The following is an 11,044-nucleotide window of genomic DNA, read 5'->3' on the forward strand; positions in this document are numbered from 1 at the left end:
GAGGAGCCTCTAATCTTCTCAACCACAAGATCAGCAGTTTGCAAATATAGAAAGAAAGTAGCTGTCAAACTGCTGAAGCAGACAGGTAAGTTTTTACTTTTACTTAGCATTATTATCATATCATTGAATTCTTTGATTCAACTTATAAAACATGAATTTATTATAATTGAAATAAGTTATGATCTTAATAATGATCTTATTCTGATCAGATGATCTTCGTGAGCTTTGCCACTATTGTGGAGAAAAAATTTCAAAAGTAGACTCTGACGATCCACAAAATGAAAAACACACAGACTGGGTATGTGTTTACCTAAAACCAACATTAAACCAAAGTTATGCCTAATTCCTCTGCTAAGGGAAATGTGTTTCCAAGAAACCTCAGAAGCCATCACCTATTTAGAACTTTTTTGCAAGAATTAACAAGATGGAAGGAGGAGGGAGAATGGAGTGCATTTTTATTGTAAAGAATATACAAAACACAGAAAAGCATTCATATAAAACAATTATGTATATAACAAACCTGAAAAACCAAAGTATATGACAACAATGAGTACAGATGAAACATTAATGCATGCCAAAGAAAATACTACAACGACTGAACATATTACTATCTTGCAGTATCAATGACACAATCTTCATAGGATTTTTTAGGTAAGAAAAACAAAACAGACTTACCTTAAGAAGTATTCTGAAATAAAGACAACATATGTTTTGCTAAATAATGCATGATCTGTTTATTAAGAGCACACATAATGTGTGGGAATTATTTGTACAGAAAAAATGAAATAATGAAGAAATGAAATAAACCCTACTCAATACATGCTTTATGCTTACAGATCCAGTGTGATGCATGTGGAAGGTGGTACCACCTGACCTGTGTTGGGACAACAGATACTTCAAAAGAGTACTGCTGTCTGGCATGTTAATAAATTTTGATTTTCTTTTGATTTAAGTTGTAAATACCTTGTTCATATTTTAAATTCAGTTTGTTGATAATTCAAGTTCAGAATAAAGTTTATTTTTGGATGAATGTTGCTGTTCTGAAATTTATTAACAATTATATGTGTTTTATTCTTAATTCTAGTAATGCTAGTACATATAGATGTAACAGTGTATTGTTCTGTAAAATAGCTCCAACAACTATGCCTATTTTTCTGTAATAATAGCAATCAGATATCCATAAACACGTCTCCAGACTTAGTAAACAGATACAAAAAGGTACAATAACAAAGCAAGATGAAAGCCCACCTTTTCTACCTGTTAACTGTGATTACTAACTGGGACTTGGGAGAGGGTGTCACTCTGCTGTAAATCTTAAAAAACTTGTGATGCACAGAATACTTAAGTGGAGATTTTATGTACTGGTATTTAAGACAGATTTTGTGGCTGGAATTAATTGGCAACCCCTGAGAGTGTGGTCTCCTGCTATCATATTATGTGACCCTAGCAAAAATATGATGGGACAATCAAACCTTTGTCATACATTTCATAATCAGGAGACTTTTTAAGGTTCTAATCAGCAGGCAGTCCCTGGCATACGGGTCACCATTTGTGATGGCTGCTATCATATTATGTGACCCTGGCATAAATCATGCAAAAACATATTGGATCAAGCAAATCTTTTTCAGGTGACGACTTTGAGCATGAACATTTCATAATCTGAATAATTTTTAAGGTTGAAATCAGCAGGCAGTCCCTGGCATACGGGTCACCATTTGTGATGGCTGCTATCATATTATGTGACCCTGGCATAAATCATGCAAAAACATATTGGATCAACCAAATCTTTTTCAGGTGACGACTTTGAGCATGAACATTTCATAATCAGGAGACTTTTTAAGGTTCTAATCAGCAGGCAGTCCCTGGCATACAGGTCACCATTTGTGATGGCTGCTATCATATTATGTGACCCTGGCATAAATCATGCAAAAACATATTGGATCAAGCAAATCTTTTTCAGGTGACGACTTTGAGCATGAACATTTCATAATCTGAATAATTTTTAAGGTTGAAATCAGCAGGCAGTCCCTGGCATACGGGTCACCATTTGTGATGGCTGCTATCATATTATGTGACCCTGGCATAAATCATGCAAAAACATATTGGATCAAGCAAATCTTTTTCAGGTGACGACTTTGAGCATGAACATTTCATAATCTGAAGACTTTTTAAGGTTCTAATCAGCAGGCAGTCCCTGGCATACAGGTCACCATTTGTGATGGCTGCTATCATATTATGTGACCCTGGCATAAATCATGCAAAAACATATTGGATCAAGCAAATCTTTTTCAGGTGATGACTTTGAGCATGAACATTTCATAATCTGAAGACTTTTTAAGGTTCTAATCAGCAGGCAGTCCCTGGCATACAGGTCACCATTTGTGATGGCTGCTATCATATTATGTGACCCTGGCATAAATCATGCAAAAACATATTGGATCAAGCAAATCTTTTTCAGGTGACGACTTTGAGCATGAACATTTCATAATCTGAATAATTTTTAAGGTTGAAATCAGCAGGCAGTCCCTGGCATACGGGTCACCATTTGTGATGGCTGCTATCATATTATGTGACCCTGGCATAAATCATGCAAAAACATATTGGATCAAGCAAATCTTTTTCAGGTGACGACTTTGAGCATGAACATTTCATAATCTGAAGAATTTTTAAGGTTCTAATCAGCAGGCAGTCCCTGGCATACGGGTCACCATTTGTGATGGCTGCTATCATATTATGTGACCCTGGCATAAATCATGCAAAAACATATTGGATCAAGCAAATCTTTTTCAGGTGACGACTTTGAGCATGAACATTTCATAATCTGAAGACTTTTTAAGGTTCTAATCAGCAGGCAGTCCCTGGCATACAGGTCACCATTTGTGATGGCTGCTATCATATTATGTGACCCTGGCATAAATCATGCAAAAACATATTGGATCAACCAAATCTTTTTCAGGTGATGACTTTGAGCATGAACATTTCATAATCTGAAGACTTTTTAAGGTTCTAATCAGCAGGCAGTCCCTGGCATACAGGTCACCATTTGTGATGGCTGCTATCATATTATGTGACCCTGGCATAAATCATGCAAAAACATATTGGATCAAGCAAATCTTTTTCAGGTGATGACTTTGAGCATGAACATTTCATAATCTGAAGACTTTTTAAGGTTCTAATCAGCAGGCAGTCCCTGGCATACAGGTCACCATTTGTGATGGCTGCTATCATATTATGTGACCCTGGCATAAATCATGCAAAAACATATTGGATCAAGCAAATCTTTTTCAGGTGACGACTTTGAGCATGAACATTTCATAATCTGAATAATTTTTAAGGTTGAAATCAGCAGGCAGTCCCTGGCATACGGGTCACCATTTGTGATGGCTGCTATCATATTATGTGACCCTGGCATAAATCATGCAAAAACATATTGGATCAAGCAAATCTTTTTCAGGTGACGACTTTGAGCATGAACATTTCATAATCTGAAGAATTTTTAAGGTTCTAATCAGCAGGCAGTCCCTGGCATACGGGTCACCATTTGTGATGGCTGCTATCATATTATGTGACCCTAGCCTAACTCTGGGTTCACCATTTCTGTAATAGAGCATGTATTTATATTATGAATATTATAAATGTATAATATACATTTTTTTTTTAAATAAATATATGTACACACGCACATCTTTGCTAGTTGACATTTTAGTGGTAATACTCAACGTACGACCTATATGTGTCCCATTGTTGAAACTCTCGCTTTATTTTAATTAGCCACTGTATTGGCGTGTAAAATCAGATTACCGTCGTAAAAATTAGATTTAGAATGCACACCGACTACGCAATTTAACTTTACTCTATTCATGGATTATACGCATTATCCATGAGACTTTAAACATTATAAGGCATGTTCATAAACTATGCTGTACAATGTATCCGTCATGAAAGTTAAAACTCTGGTGGGTTCGTCTGCATAAAAACGAGTCGCGTCCAGCGACAGCGCTTTTCAACCGCAGACTTAGGTAACTTGCGTACCAAGCGCGTGCACGCGGGAGTTTGCGCCTCCTATGGTCACAATATATGATGGTCACAGAATATGGTGTAACACCTGTTAGGTTTAGCCGCGTCGGTCCGGGCTTGTTTGCGCCCCCTCTACCGGTCATCGGCTTCCCTGCTTCGCGGCTGCCTGCGTCCCAATTAGACGATTGTGATTTTGTATTAGTGATGAATACATATAGATTGCGTTTCGTGTTAATACACCAGTGACGTTATGCATTGCCGTAGATATGCTCAGATGCACGCCATGATCGTATCGGCAGCCCACGCTCGCATCCCATAGGCCGTCGTCATGTTTTCCCTGCCGACTCTGCTGCAGACGCTGCTCCTCCTGAACCCCGCGCACTGGCCGGGTGCTGTCTCCAGCCCCACCGATGACAGCGCGGCGCGGGGCGGCCACGGAGAGCACGGCGAGCCGGGCCACAAGGAGCCCCACCAGGACTCCTACAGCACGTTCGCCTCCGAATTTCTCGAGTCTAGATATCTCTCAGATGAGGGTAAGTTTTACTTCTCCAGCAGTGCTCGGTGTTGCTGTCGCCATTATTATTATTATTATAATTATTATTATTATTATTGTTATGATTGTTATTATTATTATTATGCTGCACTGAGACCTTAAGATAAACAATGCATTCCTTGATTGAACTGTCACCCCCCATTGCCCTTTGAATTGCGCTATCCGGTGTTAATCTGTCGGTCCTGCGGGACTCAGCCGACGCTTTGTGCCTTTGTGATCCTGAGATGATGAAGCCGCTCGGTGACTGTGAATGTGGGGGGGTGGGGGTCGTACGAGTGTTGAAAGGGGCTCCCCAGACGTGTGTGATTAAAATGCGATCAGTAGCCCGTTGCGCCGCCAGCACCGTGCAGCCGCGATGCTTACGATCAGCACCATGTTCAGCGGCTTCATACAAGCGCCTGCAAGCTTCGGTCTCTGTGTCAGTTACTCTTCTGTAGATAGGAGACTTTTTGCAGAGGACCGATATAACAGTGGTTGGTTTACACGGTCATCTGGTGATTAAATTGACTACTTCCTAAATTAAACAGAGTCTTATTGTTGAAAGCTACATACATACTTTTGTGGGGAAATATGGGATCAGAAGCTATGTTTTCACTTGTTTTTTAAAAGCTTCTTTGGACAATTGGATCGCAAGTAGACAGCGCTAAACACAAGTGCGAACGGCAACCATGACGCACTGTAGCCGCATCACTCAAACCATTGGCCGGGTTGGTCTGGGACGCATGTGACCAACAGTAATGTGATTACTTTCCCAGCCGCAGCAAGTCAACCTTCCAGGCGTGAACACAGATCACTAACGTACTGAGCTACGGACCACGTTTATTGCTATTCTGGTGTAAATAATCAGTTTGATTATTTCAGTTTCATATGTGTTAAGAAAACAGAATATTTAAGGTACAATCTCTGAAAGTTATCTTACTGAAAGCCTAATCCTGCCGTTGTATCCTCGGGTGCCCTACCTTTGGATAAGTTATTTACTCAGTTTCAGTTACAGCTAACTGCATAAATGCTGAAGCTGTGTATGACAGCATTTATGAAATCAATAGCCCGACCGTTTTGTAAGTATTCAAGTGGCAATACAAACTTTTTTCAACATTTGTTTCATAGGATATCCCTTCCCAACTGCCCCTCCTGTAGATCCCTTTGCCAAAATCAAAGTCAGCGACTGTGGCTTAACCAAGGGCTGCATCAGGTAAGACCGCCGGATGTTGTCATGTTAGATATTGCAATATATTTACATTACATTTACATTTACTGCATTTGGCAGACACCCTTATCCAGAGCGACTTACATAAGTGCTTAGAAGTCTCACCAATGAGTACATTCTGATACTGGTTCAGTACAACCCAGCTAAGAATACTATCACTCTAAAGAACTCTGTTGGCAGCTAATGAAGTTTTTCTTTCATGATGCAATAGGCATCGTGTTTGATACTGTATCCCTTCTCATGTGAGATACCTTAGAATATGTTGTGTCCATTATTGTTACATATTGTGTTAGTTATCAGAATCAGGTTTTGTTAGCCAAGTATGAATGCATACAAAGAATTAGAGTTAGGTATCATGGATAAATGTTAGATATCACATCTGATATGATGTCAGATACAGAGCAGTTGTCAAACCCAGCTGGTGGACAGTGGGAATGTCAGGCAGTCTGCTCCCTCGTGATTTCTATGTCACTCTAATTCATGCAGTTGCAGACTGGAAGCTGCTATGGCACTAAGCCGCGTCCGGAGTGTTTTGTGTGACATTCATCCAGTTCGGCCTTTCATGCTGGGGCATCTCCTGCCCGCCGACTTGCTAAAGCACCGTAGGTGAATGACGAGAAGACGGAAACACGACGGGGTTGTGCCAATAATATTCATGTGCTGGCGGGCAGAGCTGGGTCTCACCAGGATGATTTTAGCATTGCAGGGCAAGTTTTTCTTTCAGCATGAAAATATAGTGAAGAATCGGAGCCCATATGTTCAGAGTGTTAATAAATGATCAGTGATAAGTACTGCCTTAGCTGACAAAGTACTGATCATGTGATCCATCCAGCTGATTATGCTAGCCTGTGTTGCGGGGCGATACTTCAGACGCAGAACTGCACCATATATAGTTTCAGCGTCATCATCACGATGTGCACATGCGCTATAATCAGATCGCAGGACGTGCAATGTCAACTAATGGAAATTAAATCAAACATGCTACAATGCGTTTGCTGTTTGATTCAAACGGAAAATTCATACAGTTCTCATGTTCCATGACTAATCCACAAGAGACGTCTGTCCGATATAATTTACTCTGATTTAAGTGTTTTTGGATACAAGGAGTTTGTTGCTAGTGAGTGACGTGCAGGTTGTGCATACACAGTGAACCACCAATCACAGTTAGGGCTGGGCGACGTGCGAAATTGATATCGACATCGCATGTAATGCACCAGTAATTCTCATATTGCAAGTACCGCGATAATTAGCTGGGTTGAGATCGGACTTTTTCTAACCTTTATACTGTCTGGACATTATGGCACAGTATACAGTATTTTCAAAAACAACATTATTTTGCAATCCCGTTCCGATATTTTGAATTGTTGGTGATCAGAATAGCTGAATGTGCGGGGGGTTAAGTTTGGTTAAATCATTGTTACTCTGTCCTAGGAAACAAAATTGATCAAGTTTTGTAATTTTAATGATTGTTCCTTGTCTAGCTTTTCTGTCATATGTTTAAAAATCAGTTTAAAGTTTATCTCCGCTGCTTCTGCATGAGCTCTCTGAGCCAATAATAATCATTTTAATCCTTTGCTATTTAAAACAGTGATAGACGGGTTTCTCAGCATCCAGCTAATTCTGCTTGCTCAGATCATGGGCCTTATCTTCTATAGTTAAAGGGGATGGGAAGGTTGTGGATGTTGAAGGTGAAGGTTGTTCTCTGGTTGAGTCAGATGTGGTGGCACCAGTGCTGTGGACCTGCAGCTCGATGCCTGTGAGGTGGGTGAAGGCACGCTAGGTGTTAAGATTAATGCTGAGGTCCTGGTTGAGCCTGAGATTCTGCAGTCTGGGATATATGAGCACATGGGAGTGCCCCCAGTCACCAGGCAGTAAGACTCTATCTAATTGGGGGGAAACTGAAGACTTTAAGCAAAACGTGCTCCCTGAGGTAGATGTGACTTTTCATCTCAGGCCGTGGGGGAGAGGTGTGCATTAGGACGACTCTGTGGGCAGTGACTCTGGCGAAAGCGGTGAATAAGGTGTGTTGATGTTGGCTGCCCCCCCCCCCCCACTGCAGGTACGGGAAGCCGGGCTGCGATGCAGAGACGTGTGACTACTTCCTGAGCTACCGCAGGATCGGCGCGGACGTGGAGTATGAGATGAGTGCCGACACAGACGGTTGGGTGGCTGTGGGATTTTCCTCGGACAAAAAGATGGTAAACGGGGGTGGGGGGGGGGGTCTGGCTGTCTGGCGCTCATGTTAGGCTGTTGCTGATGCTGGCCATCTGCTGTGGACATCTGGATATGAGTGTCAGTATAACAGTATAACAATATAAGTCAGAATAACAACTGGACCTCATGTAATAGGCTGGATGTGTGTAGATCTTTCACCAAGTTCTTCTCATTGGGCATCAGTCCAGGACCCCTCTTTACTTTATTTACCTGTTTGACTAAGACCTACAGATGTAAACAATACACTTGCAGTACAAAACTCACTCACAGGCAGCTTCACCGTACATTGATCATTCAAATGTTACGAATAATTCTGATTATTTGGATAGCTTCAGGGTTTGTGTTGTGTTACAATCCCACGGCTGCCTTAAGTAGCAGGGAATCCCGCGCTTCTAGTGTGACGCACGGCGACCCGCTCTGCTCCTCTTTCGGCGCTCAGGGAGGCGATGATGTCATGGGCTGTGTCCATGACGACAATGGGCGCGTACGCATCCACCACTTCTACAATGTGGGCCAGTGGGCCAAGGAGATCAAGCGCAACCCTGCGCGGGACGAGGAGGGCGTCTTCGAGAACAACCGCGTCACCTGCCGATTCAAGCGACCCCTCTACGTTCCCCGCGAGGAGACCCTGGTGGACCTGCACCTGAGTTGGTATTATCTGTTTGCTTGGGGTCCTGCCATCCAAGGTGAGCACCTGCCTCTCCTGGTCCCTCCTGGTCATATGCAATCAGGCTCTGAGATCAGAAACATCTCCACAGTTTGCAGAAGTACAGTACTGTGCAAAAATCTTAGGCAGTCAAAAGAAATGTTTAAAGCTATTTATCCATCAATCCATCTTCCAAACCGCTTATCCTTCTGGGTCGCGGGGGGTCTGGATCCTATCCCGGAAGCTACGGGTACAAGGCGGGGAACAACCCAGGACGGGGGGGCCAGCCCATCGCAGTTAAAGCTATTTATCTGGATATTATATGCACCTTTGCTCAGGAAAAAAACACATATGGAAATTTTAAAAAATGTATGAAAATTAAGAGTAACAATAAAAACTAGTAAAATTTTCTTCTGTTCTCCAAAAACTTACTAAAATCATGTTGGATGGCTAGATGAACACCATTTCAATTCCAGACCTCTCCTCAGGGGCACCTCAGCCGTTCCAAGAATTTATTATATTTCACCAACAGCTCACTTAGTTAAAAAGTCAATGAGATATCGAATAGCTTATACAAATTGGGCTAGTGGTCAAAATGCATGGGTATATGGATGGTTGCTGGAAACAATGCGGTGATTTTAGCAGAGGTTTTGAAATGTCTAAGCTAACAGACTTTGACAGGCATAATAGCATAGTTTTACAACAATATAAATTGTCATTTTCTTTTACTGCCTAAGACAGTACTGTAGATGCAAGGGCAGCAACATCAGTGTTACAAAACTTGAAAAGACCAAGAGAGAAGCGTTATAGTGTTTTGTGATAGGAATTGTGGTCACAAAATCTAGGTAAAGAGCCACTTCATCGGCAAGCAGTGTGATGAAGCAGCATAACTATAGTTACAAGGTTTCTGCTTCATGTTCTAGGAGACGTGTTGCAGTGGTGTAATTTTAATATGGATTATTAATAAGACGCCCTAAATAAAACTGCCTGATAAGTGATTCACACCTTGAATTCCTCCACCTATAGGATCCATCACCCGGCACGACATCGATAACCCCCCCGTCTCCGACCACATGATCAGCATCTACAAGTACGAGGACATCTTCATGCCCTCGACGGCTTACCAGACCTTCTCCTCCCCCTTCTGTCTGCTGCTCATTGTCGCACTCACCTTCTATCTGCTCATGGGGACGCCATAGCCCCCGGGGGGTGTGGGGGGGGGGGGGGAGGGGGAAGCTGGGGAAGTGTGGGAGGGAGACGACTTATGTGCTGGAAAGAGAGCCAGCAGTAATGCAGGAGGCAGGGTGCAACTTGTGCATGAACGCCATGAATTTCAGCTGTGCTCCGCTGGAGATAAACGTTCTCTGAAATCAAATATGCAGTAAAAATAGCCTGGAAGTCATTAACAGCAACAATTGTGTTATGCGGCCAGCTAAATAACCAGAAGGTGTCCTGTTAGCCTGATTTGTACGGTGTTTCTTCACAGTATTAACAGATGATGTAGTTGCATGTTCCAGTCATATCAGTTGCTTAAACTAGCTAGTGCACTTTAGCAGGCAGCCCAGACAGTGTGAGGAGCAGCAGGGCGGAGCTTAAAGGGCTGACAGGATGACGTTGTGGGCGGGGTCTCCAGAAGATTGGCCTACCAAGGCCAAGTGCCATTCTTCCCTTGTCTGACTTTCAAGGGAAGGCCTCTTTTCTGTAGCCGTTCATCATTTTACTACAGTCGTTATGGAACATAAACGAAGGCAGATGAGTTCTGTGTTTCATGCCACAAAATATCCCCTTCCCTTTTTCTTCAGCCATACCACTACTGGTTTAGAAAAGATAAATTAAGCATAAACTAAAACATGTTTCAGTAAGTAGTTGCTTTGTTGTACATTCCATACAATGCATACCGTACTCTTAAACTGTTGTACTTAACGTTTGTTGTTTTAAGTAGTTCTGGTGTGTCAGGCCTATATAGATCCACTAATATACCACATTGTGTGTTTCTCAGACCTTTGGTTAAAACATTCTGTTAAAGGCTTTACTTTTTAATGCAAATTACGAAATGCAATAATGAAGTGCTTTCTGTTAGAGTTTTGTTAGAAGAATCCTCCCCAAAGTAAGAGCATACGTTGTTTTTTTACATCCTTCAAATCACAATTCTGTAATATCACTGCAAAGATTTAACTGAGAGCTCCAGATTATGATTTTTGTTTTCTCACTAAATACTAACATGATGATTCCTCAAATATCCATCACTCAATTCAAGTCTACAGAAGTGAAGGTATATCGGTAAAAGGCTGTTTCATGTCAAATTCAACTGAAAATGAAACTTACACAGGCATTATAGTATCTTTTGATAAGAAAAACTTCTGTTAAAATGTTTGATTGGTGAATGTTTGCATGTGTTTAGAGCCAC

The 11,044-nt window shown here is 41.7% G+C and overlaps 1 protein-coding gene across 1 annotated transcript; it reads left to right on the plus strand.

The window, feature by feature from the left end:
* The first annotated feature begins 4,139 nt into the window (after nt 1-4,139).
* On the plus strand, nt 4,140-9,855 carry frrs1l (ferric-chelate reductase 1-like). The gene is made up of 5 exons (XM_023811765.2): nt 4,140-4,550; nt 5,678-5,762; nt 7,837-7,975; nt 8,431-8,677; nt 9,664-9,855. The coding sequence occupies exons 1-5, from the start codon at nt 4,346-4,348 to the stop codon at nt 9,834-9,836; spliced, it is 849 nt and encodes a 282-aa protein (XP_023667533.1). The 5' UTR covers nt 4,140-4,345; the 3' UTR covers nt 9,837-9,855.
* The last annotated feature ends 1,189 nt before the right edge of the window (nt 9,856-11,044 follow it).

This window comes from Paramormyrops kingsleyae, chromosome 9 (genome assembly GCF_048594095.1).
Source record: "Paramormyrops kingsleyae isolate MSU_618 chromosome 9, PKINGS_0.4, whole genome shotgun sequence".
In the NCBI taxonomy this organism is placed as follows: domain Eukaryota; kingdom Metazoa; phylum Chordata; class Actinopteri; order Osteoglossiformes; family Mormyridae; genus Paramormyrops; species Paramormyrops kingsleyae.

Bases quoted from the DNA above. Each gene is read 5' to 3' on its own strand.
- frrs1l (XM_023811765.2), top strand. From the start codon at position 4,346: ATGTTTTCCCTGCCGACTCTGCTGCAGACGCTGCTCCTCCTGAACCCC. The intron at 5,763-7,836 runs GTAAGACCGCCG...CCCCCACTGCAG, and splicing joins TTAACCAAGGGCTGCATCAG to GTACGGGAAGCCGGGCTGCG. The intron at 8,678-9,663 runs GTGAGCACCTGC...CTCCACCTATAG, and splicing joins TTGGGGTCCTGCCATCCAAG to GATCCATCACCCGGCACGAC.